The sequence below is a fragment of the Paramisgurnus dabryanus genome, chromosome 19 (genome assembly GCF_030506205.2).
Source record: "Paramisgurnus dabryanus chromosome 19, PD_genome_1.1, whole genome shotgun sequence".
In the NCBI taxonomy this organism is placed as follows: Eukaryota; Metazoa; Chordata; class Actinopteri; order Cypriniformes; family Cobitidae; genus Paramisgurnus; species Paramisgurnus dabryanus.
The window spans coordinates 13,132,406-13,152,290 of NC_133355.1; the positions used below are offsets into that span (position 1 = coordinate 13,132,406).

At 35.7% G+C, this 19,885-nt stretch overlaps 1 protein-coding gene across 2 annotated transcripts in view; it reads right to left on the reverse strand.

Moving 5' to 3' along the window:
• The window catches only part of LOC135779425 (ephrin type-A receptor 7), a 172,599-nt gene that overhangs the window by 13,277 nt on the left and 139,437 nt on the right, over positions 1 to 19,885 (reverse strand). The window contains exons 6-10 of one of the 2 annotated variants that reach the window (XM_065290143.2): positions 16,483 to 16,610; positions 15,729 to 16,002; positions 14,011 to 14,119; positions 9,146 to 9,253; positions 4,955 to 5,010 (exon numbers count right to left, since the gene is read on the reverse strand). In XM_065290143.2, coding sequence (XP_065146215.1) covers positions 4,955 to 5,010; positions 9,146 to 9,253; positions 14,011 to 14,119; positions 15,729 to 16,002; positions 16,483 to 16,610 — 675 coding nt within the window. The remainder of the gene's footprint in view (positions 1 to 4,954; positions 5,011 to 9,145; positions 9,254 to 14,010; positions 14,120 to 15,728; positions 16,003 to 16,482; positions 16,611 to 19,885) is intronic. The other variant, XM_065290149.2, reaches the window with a different exon arrangement.

Consider the following 19,885-nt stretch of genomic DNA (forward strand, 5'->3'; position numbering starts at 1 on the left):
ACCAAAAATATCAAATGTAAGTGATTTTGTGCATAAAACAAGCAAAAAAATCTGCCAATGGGGTAAGCAAAAAATCTTGAAAAAACACGAATTCAAGAAAACTTCAAGAAAAATTTGCTTACCCCAGACTTTTTTTGATTGTTTTATGGACAAAATTACTTACATTTTATATTTTTGGTATAAACTAGACTTATTTTCTTGGGTCGTTTTGCTTATCAAGAAAAAGCATCTTAATTTAAGAATTTTTTTATATTTTTTACTGAAAACAAGACAAAAATACTATGTTTTTTTCCTTGAAATCATTTTTTTGCAGTGTACACCGCAAAAAAAATAAAAAAATTTTTCTTGTTTTCTAATATAAATATCAAAAAATTATTACATTGAGATAAATTTACTGGTAAGCAAGTTGCTTAAAATAATAAGTCTTGTTTTTTTATGATGAAAATCAAGAGTTTTTTTTCTTAAAACATGTCAAAATATCTGCCAGTGCAGTAAGAAAAATGAACTTAAATTAAGTTTGTTGTATTAAGTTGAAACTGGAATTAAGTTTATTTTTCTTACCGCACTGGCAGATATTTTGACTTGTTTTAAGTAAAAAAAACTCTTGGTTTTCATCATTTATTTATCTCATTTTAAAAATGTTCAGATATTTATGTTAGAAAACAAGACAAAAATACTAAGTAAGACATACATTTTTGCAGTGTAGATTTGTGTTTGACTCCAAAGACACCTCAGACAATATGAATCTACATCATGTAATGTATTAAACATGAATTAAAATGATGATTTTCAGCATTCATTCTGTTCATTCCTTTAAGTTGTGGCTGCGCTACAGTGTGGCAGTGTGACTCTGAAATGTGCTTACAGCTCCACATCGACCCGAACCAGACCAGGGGCTCAACTTCACATTCTCATAACAACTTATTGATCTGAAGCGCACATACATACACACACATACTTAAAGCTACAATTACAAAGCAAATTAAAGGTCCTTCATTCCATCACGAGAGAGCGGCTCAGGATCGAAGACCTCTTCAGCATGAAAGAGCCTTTTGCATTCTGTGTGTTACCTTTAACGCAGCAATTTATAGGTGCACACATTTTAATTCCTCTTTGGGTTTGCTTATCAGATCGGATCAGAGTGATTTCACCACCGTACACAAACATCATACATAACTGCACATACTAAAACTGACTTTACACAAGAAAAATTCCAAGAGACGTTCAAACAAACACAATTTATTTAATGAACTGTTTTTATATTAAGGTTCTGACAGATTTAGCTTTCTTCTGGGAACACTTATGTCTCTAAAGTACAGCTAAGTAAACCCCAAACTGAGTTTGCATAATCTGGAGTATTAAATCCACAAATAATCTTATAGTCGCCCAATTTTACACGCAGACACACACACACAGCGGGCCTCAGAGACTTTACCAGGGTTTCTAGGTCATCTGAAAACACTCTTATAATACAAGCATGGCGAGAGAATGTCTGCTATCAAAAAATAGTTGTATAACCAATGAAAAGGCAAGAACTTTAATAATCCAGTGATGATGCTAATGGGATTTATTTAGCTCATTATTATAATTTTTGATAATTTTACATTTATTCTGGGGTAAAATTACTGTCTGACATAATAGCCTACATTAGTGCTCTCAAATTCCCGGTCCCCTCTCTGCAGCTCTGCAGTCTGCTGTCAAAAATATAACGGCACACAAAAAGATTTTTATTTACTTAATTTTATAATAATAATGCTTTTCTGCGACACTCAAAGCGCTTTACATATGAAATGGGGATTCTTCTCAACAACCACCAATGTGCAGCCTCCACCTGGATGTTTGATTATTGATGTAAACGTTTAAGGGGCTGTTCACATGTTGCATATAAAACGCATATAAAACGCATGTTAAACGCGAGTAAAGGCTCTTCTTTGTTCTTTCAAAAGCGATTGGTGCTTCTCCGGGCACCACTACACCACTACTGACCAGATTAAAGGATTCGTCCATTTTCTTAAAAAAATTCCAAATAATTTACTCACCACCATGTCATCCAAAATGTTGATGCCTTTTTTTTGTTCAGTCGAGAAGAAATTATGTTTTTTTTAAGGGAAAACATTCCAGGATTTTTCTCATTTTAATGGACCCCAACACGTAATAGTTTTAATGCAGTTTAAAATTGCAGTTTCAAAGGAATCTAAACGATCCCAAAAGAGGCATAAGGGTCTTATCTAGTGAAACGATTGTCATTTATAAAAAAATAAATTTAAAATATGCAATTTTAAACCACAACTTCTCGTCTATCTATGGTCCTGTGACGTGCCAGCGCAAGCTCACGTAATACGTCATCACGTCAAGAAGTCAAGAATGACGAATGCAAAACTACACCCCATTGTTTACAAGTGTGGAGAAAGAAGACAGTTCCGACGTTGTTGTGTGTCAAATGATACTAATTAATGTATTTGTGTCAGTTTATTGTTTAAAATGGTATGCAAATGTGCATTTCATATATATAACACGTGACCTTTCCATGGCATTACACAATTACGTGAGGTCGCGATGGTGCGTCACAGGACCGGAGATAGACGAGAAGTTGTGGTTTAAAAGTGCATATTTTTTATTTTTCTTGTCAAAAATGACAAATGTTTCGCTAGATAAGACCCTTATGTCTCGTTTGGGATCGTTTAGAGTGCTTTGAAACTGTAATTTTAAACTGCATTAAAACGGTTACATGTTGGGGTCCATTAAAGTCCATAAAAATGAGAAAAATCCTGGAATGTTTTACTCAAAAAACAATTTCTTCTCGACTGAACAAAGAAAGACATCAACATTTTGGATGACATGGTGGTGAGTAAATTATCTGGATTTTTTTTTTCAAAATAATCAAAACATTTTTGGTGGTAAAAATGCAGGCTAAAATAGTTAATAAATGTATTCAGGAATTTAATTTGTTAGTTTAGTGCAAGGTTTTAATAAAAAAAGATATTTAAGATAAGGTTAAAAAAGATTTACATACGGTTATAAAATAATGCATACAAATATTAAACACACCGTTTATATTTTTTAAGTATTATTGTATGTTAAATAATAGAATATAAATGCAATACATATTGTGTTTTAGGTTAAAATAGCTCTGTGGACCTCTGACAAGATGTTCATCATAACAGAAATGGCCTCAAGCCAGTTTACGTTTAAGACTCCAGGCCTACATTTTAAGATACAATCAAAAGTTAAACTCTTTACACTTACCGTATACTGTTCTCATTATTTCAATTTTAAGTTCTGCTAGAAAGTAAAACATAATTGGTTGTAAAGTCACTTTTAATTCTTAATTCTTAAGTCCTGTATGCTCATGCTTGGACAGCAGAACTGTGAAGATTGTTAGTTTAAAACATATACACACACTTGTGCTGTATTACATTTATTATCGCCTTTTTTCTGCATTCTTTATATTTTATTATTCATATATACATTACAGGCTTACTGTAATCTATATAATCTACTTTCGTTCCCATATTCTTACCTACTCATGAACTCATTTTCATTTAACTTTGTCTTTATATAAATATTTAACATCTATATTGATTGTGCCTTATAGTCGCAGTTGGGATATGCATAATGCTGAGCAAAGTGTAAGTGTGCAGTATACACAATGTTTCTTCTGATACCAGAGGCTTTCCCCCAGTTGCTTACAGTAGATGTCTGTATTATGTTCAAGATTGCAGACAAGGACCTGAATTCTGAATTCTCCCATAAGGTGGGAGAATTTTATTGGACTGTTAGATTTTTTTTAATGCACACCCTAAAAATGAAAATCTTTTTAAAGATCTGTAATATGCTTAATCCAATACAGAATTATTTAAGATCACATTCATCATCAAAGACATAAACACATCTTTATAGCACTCTGTGCATATGCGTGATGTAGTGTCTCTTCCGGCGCAATGTACGTAATAAATGCATCTGCATGTTAAATGCGATACATCATGGTCGCAGCAAGTTAATGAAGACATGCAAAAGTAGGTCTCTGCGTCTGTCAGACGGCATTCATGTACAGATACGCTGCAAGTAAGATAGACTCAACACGCACCAGCTTAAAAAGTGTGTGTGTGTGTGTGTGTGTGTGTGTGTGATCAGCGTTTATTGTTTGAGCAGATTTAATACCTCAGCAGCACAACTGCTCTGCACAGACGTTAATTACTCACAACCCTATTGCTGCTCTGACACACACACACACACGCACACGCACACGCACACGCACACACACACACACGCACACACACACACACATTACATGCCAGCATGCACATACACGCATATTAATGTCCATCAAAAACACTAACATCTGGTCGGAATTTCCAAAGGTTGCCAGAGAAAGAGATAACTAGGCGTCCTGAACACTATGTAGCTGTTTTAATATGAAATATTTGTTCTCGGTGCTTGTAAAGAGAAGGCGGCTCTGAGCCAAAAAAAAAAAAAAAAAAAGGGGTCAGCACTGGCTCATCTACTTGGCTCGAACCGGGAACCATCATTCAGCTTTATGGTCAGCATAATCTTGACCAGACGTAAGAGCGGATCGAACCAAAACCGGCAGTAGTTTGATGGAAGAGTGCTATGAATGTGGCAATAATGTGCCATCTTTCTTTGTTTGAAGGCTTGTAATGCCCTTCCCCCAGTCCTCTTTCTCTTTCCTGTCATCACAAAGGGCGTCTGAAGCATGCTAATGGACCGAAGCATTAGGCTGGCTGGTGTATAGGCACGCATACGGACTTAGACACTAATGCAGTGTCTCTTTAAACTTCCTTAATCTCTTTTATTCACAGATCACTCTATTCTGCACTCGTTTTGTCCCTTTCTCCTTCCCTCCATCCTAATCTCTCCATGTCTATTACCACAGTCCGATTTTGTGAAATCGATGCACACGTGTGTATGTGCGTAAAACCAAAGTGATACTCACACTGGAAGTAAAGCTCATCGTCTCCTTCCTGGCTGGCCTTACTGTATCCACACTGTCTGTGAGAAAACACAAACACAAATGATGGGTCATGAAAAACAACAATCATAAAACAACTGCGATATATGGTTGCTATATGATACACTGTAGAGAAAAGATACTTAAAGTGACAAAACGCATTAAAGTTATTTACAAACTAGTTCGCGCTGACACTCTAAATGAAATAGTAACAGACTGAATGTGCGATACAACAATTATTTCCCTTGAGATGAAAAATAGCATTATTTTAACTCTCAGAGACTCGCTGTAAACACTTTTGCAATACTTTTAAATTTAAGGTAATTAAATAAGATACCTGTTTTTCAATAAAAGTTGCTATAAAACCAGCTCACACGTTTGACAGAAACATACTGCATTCACTGAACAATATGAAACTCCCTGCATGCCAACAATCACACAACATGGCCTCTGACACCTTTACGGTTTTGAATATACTTTAGCAAAATTTAAAACATGTAAACAGACCTTAAAAACTGTACATTTACATAGCCTATTTAGTCATTTATTTTCAATTGTATTTTCAAATGAAGCTTTATACAGTAGTAAATTCCATGTGCACAATGTCTATATTGTGACGCATTTCTGAGCGAAACAGAATCTCAAACGGGGAAATTAGTGGCCAAGGCTCGTGTTTACTGTGAATTGATTAGATTTAGAAAATTAGGCGTTTCATTCTCAAATTTAACTCACAGGAGACTAAAGGCTGCATTTGTTACGTGTATGTAAGGCTATGCAATTGTCGTCATCAGAAAAGTGTGCACGTACTGTCAGGGCTCGCAAAATTTCTAAATCCCTGGTAGCCCTACAGGCAGGCACGCTTCAGTTTTTGGTAGCCCGAAACGAATTCAAGTAGCCAGATTAAAAAAGACATTACTTTTAATGTAGAATATTGAGGCAAAACATCTATCAAAACACAAATAACACATGACATAATTAAATAACAATCATCAATACAAATATTTGCTTTGCCTTAACTGAAATATCTATAAACTTCATTCTGAATCTGTAATATTAACTGAAGTCACAAATAAGAAAGTGCCAATTGACGTTGTGGGCATAGCCCGGGGTTCCTCAATTAGATTTCAGCAAGGGCCAAATTTTGCCAATTCAAACCCTATAGGGCCACTGACCACAATGTTTGCTCTGCCATTCTTTTTGTTGTTTTGTCTGTTGTTATTTAACAAACAAATAAATCTGGATTTCCATGCAAGCCGACTGTTCCTGCTCATCTACACACTGGATATACTCACTATTAGTTGTTTAATGGGTCACAAAACTCACAGTTTGGATCATACAATGTTTTTCCAGGTACATATTGGATCATTTTTTCAATCAGAAAAATAGAGGTTACTGTCGCTTTTAGAGTGAGTTCTGCAGGCAGAATTGATGGTTTCATCGGACGCACGTGCAGTGACGCGATTACGCGTCTGGTCAGAACTTTACTTCCAGTTTCTGTTTGTTTAATGGTATGACTAGTTGCTTAACTGAAGTCTTGTACAAATACCTCGTCGAAAATATCACATGTTGGTTTCCTAGGTAATCTACATGTTGTTTATTTTGCATGTTATATAAATAAACTACTTTTAAAGGAATTTGTTGTTATTTATTCTTAGCGGAGTTTACCAGAAGTTAGGTGTTTTTTATGAAAGCCGCTTGTTTATGTTGTTACTGCTGAATCCGTCTATACTGTAGCCTTTTTTGTAATTCAATCTATATCACTTTAAAGCTAGCTTTGAGAGATTTCACTTTTACATGAGGATAGTAATGACTGACAGGACGACGTTGGAGGAAATTTTGCGCAACAGATCTGGATCATTCATAACAAATCAGTACTGTTTGCTTAAGGTCGTGGCTTTGCACAATCGCGAAAGTAAACGCAAGCATCCGTTCAAACGCAATTTAAGAACCCGATTCCTACTTTACATAATTTACTCTCATAAAATCTGTGAGAGAATGCATAAGCATTTAACTCATTCCCCGACATTGACTAGTTTTCTCATCAATTATCAACTAGATGTCGCTCTTACCTAATTTATAAAAAAAACAGAAGCAAAAAATTAGGTATGTATGTATGTTTTGATAATTATTCTGAATCTGATCTCTAACAAAATTCCTTCACAAAAAAGCTATTTTTTCAGTTTTTGCAAAAATTTATTTTTGAAGAAAAATAGCCTACCCATTTTTAAGAGTTTATAAACAGAGAAAAAAATAAAGATAGGATGAAACGTTTTTTTTTCCCTGTTTTGTTTGTTTATTGTTTGTTTGAAAGCATAATATATACACACACACACACAGACACAGACACACACACACACACACACACACACACACACACACACACACACACACACACACACACACACACACACACATATATATATATTTAGAAGAAAATTTTCCTGGAAGGCATTTTGTGAAACTTTTGTGAAAATCACAAAAAGTGCTGGCAGGCAACTTAAAAAAAAAAAAAAAACGGGGGCGGGGAATGAGTTAAATTATGTTTCCTCCCTATAAATCAAGATAGCCCAACAGGCAAGGCGGAGATGCATTTTGGTAGCCCGACTGCAAGGCACAATAGCCCCAGGATGTCAGGATAGCTATTCTGCGAGCCCTGACTGTACACGCACGTACGAGTACACATACATATGGAAGTACAAGATGCTTTTTGATTTTTTTATGCTCTGCCAGAATTGCCACAAGAGGGCGTAAGTACAATTTCAGACTTTGATTAAAGTTTGATTCATAAGGGCATATGAATAAAAAACAGAGAAACACAGATAATAACAATTAAATTGTATAATATTGAAAAAACACTGCGATATTCCATAAAAAAATTTTGAATTATTGACAATTTTGAAAATTCATGGGTACTTTAAGAGGTGAACATTTCATGCTCCAAGATGAACCTACTCATGTTTCAACCTTGTAGCTTACAGGAAAGGCTTTTAAAGAGGTCAATCCATGTGTACAGCATTAAAGAGATCAATTTGTGTGTGCTGCTCTATACACTATATCCATTTCCAGGTACTCTGGGGTTGGGAGGGACTCTCTGAGCACATATGAGGATTTAGCTCAGATTTGTAGTTCACAGTAAGGTGATAAAGCAGTACGCTGGAGAAGCGCTGCTTTGACAAAGTTGAAGCGTCAGTGTGAGCTTTTGCAGGATCTGATGGTATTTGGACAATTTTACAGTACGTTCTGGATTAGCATGTCACAGAGACGTTGGGGAAAAGCATGCAGCATAGGAGGGATTACAGATATAAAGCACACACACACACACAGCAGGGGTGAAGAATTTATTCAAAAGGTTTTGCAAAGTTTCACAAACTCCAGCCCTGCGTCCAAAACCGCATACTGCATACTACGTAGTACGTACAAGATTAGATAAAGTACCTACTCATCTACCGTGAAAATATATTATGAATATGGGTAGCGTAGATGAAATTTGGACTACATCCGCCATATTAATACATCACGTGCCGCAGGTCGTCATAACAACAGGTGAGCCGTTAACTTGATGCTGTTAAACATGGGAACAGCTGTTCCCTTTGTGTATTTGCATTTGAATAGAGCTGCACTACAGCTTTCCGACATTTTTGAAAATGACAATGCTCTTCTTCATCGTTGGGCAATTTCTCTCCTGGGGGCTAACGGGATAGTAAAGTGTCCATCGAACGCACACTCCAAAATCTTACCGGAAGTACCAGGTACTTTTCGCTTACTGTTTTTTGCCGAATGCTATGAATTCGCACATACTTCTCGCTTTACCTACTTTATAGTAGGGAAGCAGGCGGTTTCGGACGCAGCACAGATTATTTGCCATAGCATTTGCAGTACTAAGTTGAAAGATGCGTTGCATGACCCATACCAAACAGAAGTCAAACTTGACTTTTATTGTGTGTCTGTTTGTGTGTGTTAGCAGGCAGTCTATTCTAAATAGGTGGCGGGGATAGGCATTAAGTAGATGACTACAAAGACAACAGGGCAGAGAGGAACATGCAGGTGCACACACACTTGGCATCTCCTCGGTCTTGGATAGAGCTCTCTGTTAGGAAACAGTGGTGGGAAAGACAAGCGAGAAGGAAGATGGAGAGGGAGATGGAGGGTTGCAGAGAATCGCAGGCATGCCTGTACCTGGGAGACAGCTGCGTGGAGGGAGGGTGAGGTGGAGGAAGAGTAGAGAAGGAGGTAGAGAGCAGCACCACACGTGCAGGAGCTACGTTGGAGGGTCTGGAGAAGCCACTATAGAAGAGAGGAAGGAAGGGCCTGAGAATAATCTTTCTTTAGGGAGGCTGTGGTCACATGGGTTTTGACATCACAGTACTATATGGTACACTAGTTGTACACTAGATGGCCAAAATTATGTAGAAAGTCACATCTTATTAAAAAACTGTGGTGTAAATGGGATCTGTGCCTTCTTTGTTGCTGTAACAGCTTCCAATGATGACATCACTTCCTGTGATGCAAACTAACTTCTAACCTATTTTGTGGATGATTTAAAACAGAGATGAAAGCAGCATGAGTGCATTTTATTTGACTTTGGTATGATGTAATGGTACGATTAAAGTCGTAGAGATAAAAGATATAGAAGAGGGGTCAAGTGAAGTGAAAGTTTGTGTCAGATCAGTGTGATGAGAAAAGAGAACGCAGATGAGCAGATACCAAATATCACATACTTGTACATTGTAAATATGCTTTTAAAAGTAATCAAACCTTGGGCTCAAAAAAAAGAAAGAAAACTGAATACCTTGAAAACTCTTAAGTACTTAGAGTAATGTTCAAACCGAACTTGACATTGAATTAGAACTGAACAAAATGTAAATGCTAAAGGCTGTTTAGATGATGAGATGAGAGTCGTGACCTAACAAAGCTGAAGGTAAGTTTACCCATCTAAACTACAGTTTCAATTCTTTATTTACTGCAAGCCGACTTTCATCACTTTAATTGAAATAGAAAATAAATACAATTATTTACTTTTATCTAAAAAAGCATGCCGTATCAAAGGCAGGGATGAGGGTAAGTATGCATGTATGGGTGTGTGTGTGTGTATTAATGAGCAGTATACAACAAAGCACATTGTACAGAATATTGCATCCCGCAATGCGATGTGATGGATTTAATATTCAACTTCCAGCATGAGTAAAAAATATTAACTGTGCATATTTTTTTCTATTTAAAAATTAATTTAGCACCACTTAACCTAATGTGACAATGTTATTACACTGTTAAAATTCATTGTTGCGCTTACATGTTTTAAAGAGCCCCTACCTGTATGGTCTGATTCACGATTTTATATTTTCTTTTGGTGTGTAAGTCTGTTTTGGTACATGTTAACGATGTGCAAAGGGTACACGAGTTATCGTTTACAACATAAATCTTTTTCTCGGACTACAACAAACACACGGATTGTAGGTAACAGTTAACTTTCTGGGCTTGTTAACATAGACAAGACCGACATTATCAAAATTCCTCCCGCTTCAGACTCAACCTGTAAGTTAACTCCTGTTAGCATTGCGTTGTGAGCGAATATTTCAAACATTATAAGGAGCGTCACATTTCCGGCTGACGTCAGAGGTATTCAGGCCAATCACAATGAACAGATTAGCTGGCCAATCAAGAACACAATCGATGAGTTTTGTACAAAATCAGTGCGTTTCAGGAAGACTACAAAAATGTACGGTGTATGGAAAATTATGTGTTTTTTACTATAAACCATGCAAAGACATTGTATAATATAAAATACACAAAATAACGTTGTTTTAGCAAGGAAATAAGTGCATTTTAGGTTTAATTGATTTAAACATACAATTTATTTCAACTTGCTATAAATGATAAAAATTAAGTTGAAATAACTTAAGCTACTTCAACATTATTTCTTAAAGCAGAATATTTTTTTTGTGATCCCATTTTCACTTTAGTTGGTGTGTAAGGTTGTTGTTAGAGCATAAATAATGCCTGCAAAATTATAAAGCTCAAAGCTAAATGCAAAGCAATATATTTTCTTTAACAAAATTAGCTTTTCAAGGACTACAGAGAACGGCCGGTTTAGACTACAGCACCTCTACTTTCGGAAATGAACAGTGTATACAGATAAGAAAATTGTGTATAAAACACTGCATTTTACATAAACACATGTTATTGTGCACCGTAAACACAATCAAAGCTTTGAAAACACAGGAAAAACGGCACCTTTAAGTTACAGAAACTCATGAAAACAAATATTAGTTGAAATGAGATGTAAATTCAAGTTGATTGAACTTGATTAAATTTCAGAAAGTTAATCAGTTGCAGCATAAGGTGACAAATCATACTGCTTTATTAAATGTGTTATATAATGTATATAATTTCTATATATAATAAAAAAAAATTAAGAACAGTAGTAGTAGTATGAATAGTACATACTGAAAAATATACAAAAAACAACACAATAGTGTTGATTCTGGGCAACACACTAAATGCGTTGTCCCAAAATCCACCCATCTCTGTGTTATTATTGAAACAACACATTTTGTGTTACTTTTAACACATGTTGTTTTTTATTTTAACACAAAATCAACACAAAATGACACATAATGTGTTAAACGCTTAACACAAAAATATGTGTAAAAATTAACACATCCTTATAAGAGTGTAGTGTTCCATTCTAAACACAGCCCTCTTACCCAAGCTTCTCTCACTTCTCTCTCTCTCTCTCTCTCTCTCTCTCTCTCTCTCTCTCTCTCTCTCTCCTCCAACAGAGCAACTGGAGACCATAATATATTGAAGGCACACAAAGGGCCGTCCACAAATACCAATAATCTGCTTACTGCGTGTGTACGTGTATGTGTCAGTAATTGAGTGTTAATAATAAATGAGATGTTTTTCCCTGAACAGGAATAGAAAAAAACAGGAGCCACATCACTTTAAAACAAAACAGACCTATAAAACACAAAACAGACCTATAAAACCATCTCGGTTTAGACCAAATCTGACAGAAACATTTCTTCACAGAACAACACAAGACGACACTAAGTGTATGAAATGTAATGTAGAAAGACAAACATATTTGTGTGTTTTAAAAATGTTTGGTTTCACTCACCAAACGTGCATACAAAACCTGATCTCACAAAGAAACCATACTTCACATAAATGTAACAGCATACTGTTATATATTTAAAGGTCACGTTCTTCCTGATCCCATTTTTAAACTCTAGTTAGTGTGTAATGTTGCTCAAAGTTCACTGCCAGGCAATATATTTTCTTTAACAGAATTCGTTTTGGACTACAGCCTTCTACTTCCTGCTTTAATGACGTCACCAGACAATTTTCTTGACTAAACTCCGCCCACAGTAATACGTCAGTCGCCAGCTAAGCTAACGGCAAGCTAAGCTGCTATCGAATCACAACACACTAAACAAACTTCACAATCAGAACTCGATACGTATTTCTGAAGGAGGGACTTCATAGAACAAGGAAGACAGTTTTGAGGACAGTGAAAACAGCGCTATACAGATAAGTAAATTGTGTGGGAAAATACCGCATTTTTACACGTGAAACATAAACACATGTTATATTGCGCACTGTTAACACAATCAAAGCTTCAAAAACACACAAAAAACGGGACCTTTAATATCAAACATAAACCATCTGCAACTAAACATGCAAAAAAAACTTCTTTTCAGGTCTTACGTCTAAATTCACTTTACGTCAGCCATTTTGTCCGTTTGCCCAATCCAATTTCACACCCGATGTATGCCAGTGTCTCAAATAAGCCTCCCTCACACATCCAATTCATCAATAGCAACCGCTTCATCACAGAAGTCAATAAATCCACTCAGATCAGTGTTAGACGGCACGCGTCTGGATTCTGTGTTGATGTGCAGACTGATGCTAAAGTTTGTGCTTGCATATTAAAGCGTGTTTTGTCGTGATTGACAGTGTCTGGGTTGGCTCTGTGTTGCGTGTGGTTAAGAATGAATGAGAACCATTTCACACCAACTCAATATAATCCATTCTCATCAGTCTGATTAATGGAGAGCCGTAGGAGCGTGTGTTTCCTATCTGCCTTGACATTGCAGCTGGATAGAGATTCATTAAAGCATCTGTGTTTGTGTGTGTGGGTGTGTATGCATGGCATACCTCTGGTCAACATTGCAGTTTATTTTGGCCAAGAACCATCTATTGAAACAGGAACAGAGAGTCTGGTTTTTATGTGCTGTTTAAAAGACTGAAATGATGGATAGCACAATAGAAATAATTTATAATGTGATATATAATAAAAGTAGGTGTGGCAGTGTCCACTAATGGGCGTTGGGTGGATGGCTTTTGCGTATTTATTTAAATGAAATTATTTTAGAGGAATTAGTCACAAGTCAGACTTAAACCTGCATCACTAGCATACTGTAAGTGCTAACCATTGCACGCATGGGTTTCTTTAAGATTCGGATAGGATACAAATAACAATACAGAAACATGAATCATGTCTATCTTTGTCTTCCACTATCTTTCCCCGCTTGGAGACACAACCTTTACAAAAGCACATGTGACATGTGCACATGTCACACAATCATAGCAAAATTGGATTGAGTTATTGTGCTTTCCGTCTTACTGGCTAACAACGGCATTGTTGATTTCTCCAAATGCAGGATTCACACACTAGAGAGATGAGAGATGAGTTTTGTGTGTGGTAAGAAATGGACTTTAGCAAATCTGTTGTGATTTATTCTGATGGATGATTTTGCAGACCGAGGAAGTAGAAAAAGGCTTTTACCAATGCCCCTGTCATACTGCAGTTATATACGAGTAGCGTGAAAACGCAACTGTTGTAGCACGAAACTGAAAAGGGACAGTTTATCCCAAAACAAATGAGTCATGAGCAGGCTCAGAGGGAATACCCACAGTTTCTGCCACTGCAAAAAATCAACTTAACCCACCTGAGTATGTTCATGAAATGTATTTGCAAAAGCGCTAAATATCAAAGGAGTTTGTCATGATAAAATTCAGTAAAACATTAGATGTACCTTCTCCATATGAGCAGTCCAATTCCAAGAGTAAGCAACATGATAAGAGCGGCTACTGAGACCACTATGATGATCACCACGGGACTCTGCTCACTGGAGGCCAGCGCCACTAGAAAAAATAACACAAAGACAAACAAAAGATATAGTTAGTATTCATGATGGTATAAGTCATTATATCTGCTTTTAAAGCACTGGAGATTGACAAGAGGATTAATCTTTTAAGTTTTTTTTTTGTTGTATATTTTGATAAGATCGCAAAGGGAGTACATATTTGCAAGTTTGCTTTTATTTTAAAGGGGACATATCATAAAAATCTGACTTGTTTCATGTTTAAGTGCTATAATTGGGTCCCCAGTGCTTCTATCAACCTAAAAAATGTGAAAAAGACCCAGTAACTTAGTTTTGGTAAACCATTCTCTGCAATCATGTGAACAAATAAGTCATTGAAATTTAGCTCCCATTGTGATGTCAGAAGGGGATAATACCGCCCCTTAATCTGCACAATCCAACCATGACACTGCTGTTAAGTGCAGAGAGAGAGAGCGAGAGAGAAATATTGACAGCACAACTGAGTTTGTTTTAATTTCAACAAAACACCATTATGGCGATCAGTGTTTGCATTTCATCAGCTCATTTGCATTTTAAAGTACACACCCAAAATTGCACAGTGCATGCTATAAATATGCTATAATAAATGATCTATATGGTATTTTGAGCTAGAACTTCACATATTTACTCTGGGGAAACCAAAGATTTATTTGACATCTTAAAAAAGTCTTGTAAAATGTCCCCTTTAAAGATTATGAGGGCACATGAATTTAAATAATGGTAAAATTCATAGGTATTCACAGCCTGGGTCAAATGGTTAATGCCGTACTATTATAATGATGTATTTTTTACAGTTATGTTATTTATAGGGACATAAAAGCAGTTTTTGTGGAAACGAGAAAAGTAAACAACCCTGTAGCAGAAAACTAAATTCACTGTATACTGCAAGACACTCAAATACAAAAATGCTCAATTCTTAAGAGAGACAGCAACTTCCCACATACAGCCCCAACCGAACGCTCAGAAGTGTAAAAATTCTCCACTACCCCAAGCCTAGCAGATTTTTTCACATTTGAAAGGACAGGAAAACCCCAAGCAGGGAATAAAAAGCGAAGAGATAGTAGATGTAGTCTAAATGGTTTTCAACCAGGGACCGAATGTAGAAGCTGTTTAAATGCTTGTTAGTGCACTACACTGTGTGAGGTCACGTGTGCAGTTCCTTCCAATGTGTTTATCCAATATGAATGAATCCTCTTAAATTAAAAATGACAGCAAGTTTTTGCACTTAAACCTCATTGTGTCACTGTAAAGCCAAATTGTAGTGTGTATTAATATACTTAAAAAAAGTGTTAATAATCCACTCATCACATTCAGTACATATTTATGTGACAAACCAAAATGACAAAAATTATTAGGTCTAGTTTAAATACAAAAAACTAAATCTATGCTTAAATTATGAAACATTCACGGGCTAATGGGGTTTGAGTGTATTTCTTATTTCGAAATAGCTTTCTCTCTACATAAACATACTATACATTATGTTATATTCTCTGGAACAAGGCTTTATATAGTATGTTTAGACACTTTTAGAGGAAAACATTACACTGCTAACACTTATAATAAATGTCAAGCATGGCTGAATTCTTCTTAAAACACACACATTAACTCACATTCGCCTAGCGTCTGCAGCTCCAGCGGGTTGCTGTACGCCCCATAGTCAAGGGGAGGGGGAGACACGGCCACCACAGGGCTGGAGGAAGAGGCGGTGGCCGGAGAAGAGGGCGATGAGGAAGATGAAGAAAGAGGAGGTGAGGACAGAGAGGAAAGTGCTGGGCTGGAACAGGTGCGGATGAGGAAGACGTAAGTGGTGCCTGCTTTTAGGTTGTTGACGCTGATTCTGGTGGCGGCCGTCTTTACCGTGGAATAACTCTGGTCTTTCTGGTCCTAAAGGAAGATGGCCAAAATGGTCAATGAGTGAATTAAATCGTACACATGTTAAATAAGTGCATGTAGGTTTCCAGCACACTTACTTTCTTCTATTCGTTTTAAGTCGCTGATTTAATCAGGCAAAAAATCATAATCGTAGGGGGGCGATAAATCGTGCGATTCTGCTTGCATTTGCTTCGCAACTGCTTGTTGTTTGCATTACAGGTTGGCCGCTTATTAAATATAAACTGTTAAATGCCATGCACATAAATGCCCTCAATGCGCATAAAAACTGGATTTTTTTTTAATAGAGATGTTGCTTGCTTTTCAACGCTTGTGGGAGCGAGTTTAGATTATAATGCCTGATGGCTATATACAGGTATCTACCGCAGCTGCCTGGCATGATCAATGAATCTTTATGTTTACTGTGATTGTACACATTCAGTCTACCAGACCTTTGTGCACCTATGTGCTTCAGTTGCAGCGATCAGATTGTACCTTTTCATAGTATTTGATCTCATACTCTGTGCGACTGCCGTTGGTATATGCAATGGGTTCCCTCCAAACCAAAGTCACACTGCGCTGCTCAACCTTCTCTGCCCGGAGCTCGCCCACTTGAGAAGGTGCTAGAGAGAGAGAGAGAGAGAGAGAGAGACAGACAGATAGGGAGCTGTAAATAATTAAAGGAAAACTGTGAGAATTTTCTCTGTCAGTCCCTCCAACTGTGAGAGATGCTGTTAAAGATCTGATAAAGATGTTCTCTTGTCAGAAAGAGGTCACACCTGTCCATATTGTGCATTTATTGTCAGTTATGTTTAAAATAACTTTCTTCTTCACTCAAGCCAGTACAATATCTATAATGTAAGTATTCAACATACAATGACCACACAAGCATCTGTATGTAATTTGGAGCTGTAGGATCTGTGGGGGTGTACTTAACTATTTGACAATTCTATAATCTATATTCTTGTCTTATTTTCTTCTTAAAATCTAAGACGTTCTTGAAACAAAACAAAAAAACAACAACAAAAAAAAAATCACAAGATAAATTTTCCCTTACAAAAAATGACTTTCTTACTTCGTATTTTTGTCTGGTTTTCAGAAGAAAAATCTAAAAATTCCTAAATTAAGATGCTTTTTCTTGATGAGCAGAATGACGTAAGAAAATAAGTCTAGTTTACACTGCAAAAAATGATTTTCAAGAAAAAAAATTTTTTTTTTGGCTTGTTTTCAGTAAAAATATCTAAAGATTCTTAAATTAAGATACTTTTTCTTGATGAGCAAAACGACCCAAGAAAATAAGTCTAGTTTTAAGACCAAATATATAAAATGTAAGTGATTTTGTGCATAAAACAAGCAAAAAAAAAAATCTGACAATGGGGTAAGCAAAAAATCTTGAAAATTTTTCTTAAACACTAAATTTGAGAACAATTCAAGAAAAATTTGCTAACCCCATTCACAAAATCACTTACATTTGATATTTTTGTTCTAAAAAATAGACTTATTTTCTTGGGTCGAAAATTTTTTTTTGCAGTGTATAGACAAAGAAAATATATACAATTCAAGTAAATTTAAACTTAAAACAAGCTAAAATATCTGCCAATGGGGTGAGAAAAAAAAATCTAAAAATAAGTCTTCTTTTTTCTTAAACACTTAATTTAAGAAAAATTTTCTCACCTCATTGGCAGATAATTTCGCTTGTTTTAAGCACAAATTCACTTAAATTGTATAGATGGTTTCAGCAGTAACAACATAAACAAGCGGCTGTTGTGGTCCGTACGTAACTTCCGGTAAACTCCGCTAAGAATAAATAACATCAAAGTTCTTAAAACGTAGGTTAATTTATATAACAAGCAAAAAAACAACACATAGATTACCTAGGAAACCAAAACATTTGTTATTTTTGACGAGGCATTCAAGAGATCAGTTTAGCAACTAGTAAGACCATTAAAAAACCGACACCGGAAGTAAAGTTTGGATCCAGACGTGTATCGCGTCAGCGCATGTGCGTCCGATGAAATATGAAATCTATATTTTTTGTCTAAAAACTAGACTTATTTTCTAAGGGCATTTTGCTCATCAAGAAAATACATCTTGATTTAAGAATTTTTTGATATTTCTACTAAAAACAAAACAAAAATACTAAGTAAGAAAGGCAGTTTTTGTAGTGTAAGTCCAATTACACTTCTGAATATTGATTATCAAATAATTCGTTTTCATTTAAAAAAATTTAAATACTTTTACTAGATAAGACAAAATCTGCCAGTTCGTTTTTTTTTTTTTTGCAAAATCACATACCTGTAAATATTTCATTTTTTAAAAACACTGCGTGTGTGTGTGTGTGTACTTGGTAATTATCACGTTGTGGTGACCAATTGTTCCCCCAGTGTTTTTGTGACATTTTGATGTCCCCATGAGGAAACAAGCTTATAAATCAAACAAAATGATTTTTTTTTGAAAATGTGAAGTAGCAGAAAGTTTTCAGTGATGGTTGAGGTTAGGGAATGGGGTAGATAAGGGGAATAAAATATACAGTTTGTATGGTATAAAATGCATTACGTCTATGGAATGTCCCCACAAAACATGGAAACCAGAATGTGTGTATGTGTGTGTGTGTGTGTGTGCGTGTACTGCATTAAACACAAAGAAATAGAAACACTGTCATATATGTTCTTACTGTCAAGCTGTTTCCTTTTGTTTTACATACAGTACACGCAGTCTAAATTTGGCAGACTGTGATAGATTATGCAAGTGTGTGTGTGTGTGTGTTTTTGTCCTGATTAAGAGATGATTAATGGTGACAGAACAGCTAAAAGCTGTCACTCAAAATCCCCTATTGAAAACTGACAGCTCCATCACAGAAAATGAGCAATTGATGAAAAAGACACAAACCTTTCTCTAATCATATATCAACCAAGAACAAACAATTTATAATCTCTTTATATTAATACATCATCACATAGCATATGCTAAACACATGTACTGTAACAGCTTCCCATAAACCATAAAACGGTAATAAAGCTGTAATTTTGGATGCTGATCAAAAGCGCCAACTGTCCTATTTATCTACATCAGGCCTCTAAAACAAAAGCACTTGGGTTACTGTAATTCTGGATGTTCACACTGCCAATCAGCAATTCTCTATTTCCTGCCATACAGCACCGTACAGACATCTCACGAGACACTGCAAGATCTAAAACTAAGACCTCGCAGGAAAAAATTCTTTGATCTCAAACTAAGTGACAGCTACATTGCTCATTATAGATCATGGACCACTCTACGCTGACATGCGGTGCACAAGGGTCGTCCATGGTGTCAGCTTTATGACTAGACTGCAAATAGACAATTCAATCCCTGTCAGACGTGTGAACTTTATTTGACTTTTTTGCTACTTTTATTGACAGCTAAAGTATAGAAATACTTAGTGTTTAAAAACGATACACTGCAAAAATAACTTTTAGTATTTTTGTCTTGTTTTCAGTACAAATATCTAAAAATGTAGTCAAGTTTTAGACAAAAAATATACAATTTAAGTAAATTTGTGCTTAAAACAAGGACACAATTCTACCAATGTGGTAAGCAAATTTTTCTTGAACTTTTCTTAAATTTACATTTTTTCTAACCCCCATTTTTAAAGCACAAATTCACTTACATTTTATTCTTTTTGTCTAAAAACTAGACTTATTTTCTTAGGTCATTTTGCTCAAAAAGAAAATGCATCTTAATTTAAGAATTTTTTGATATTTCTACTGAAAACAAGACAAAAATACTAAGTAAGAAAGTCATTTTTTGAAGTTCACTTTTAAACAGCAGCTTGCCAAACTAAACTACACACTGCAAAAAATTATTTTCAAAAAAAAAAATTCTTAGTATTTTTGTCTTGTTTTCAAGAAGAATATTT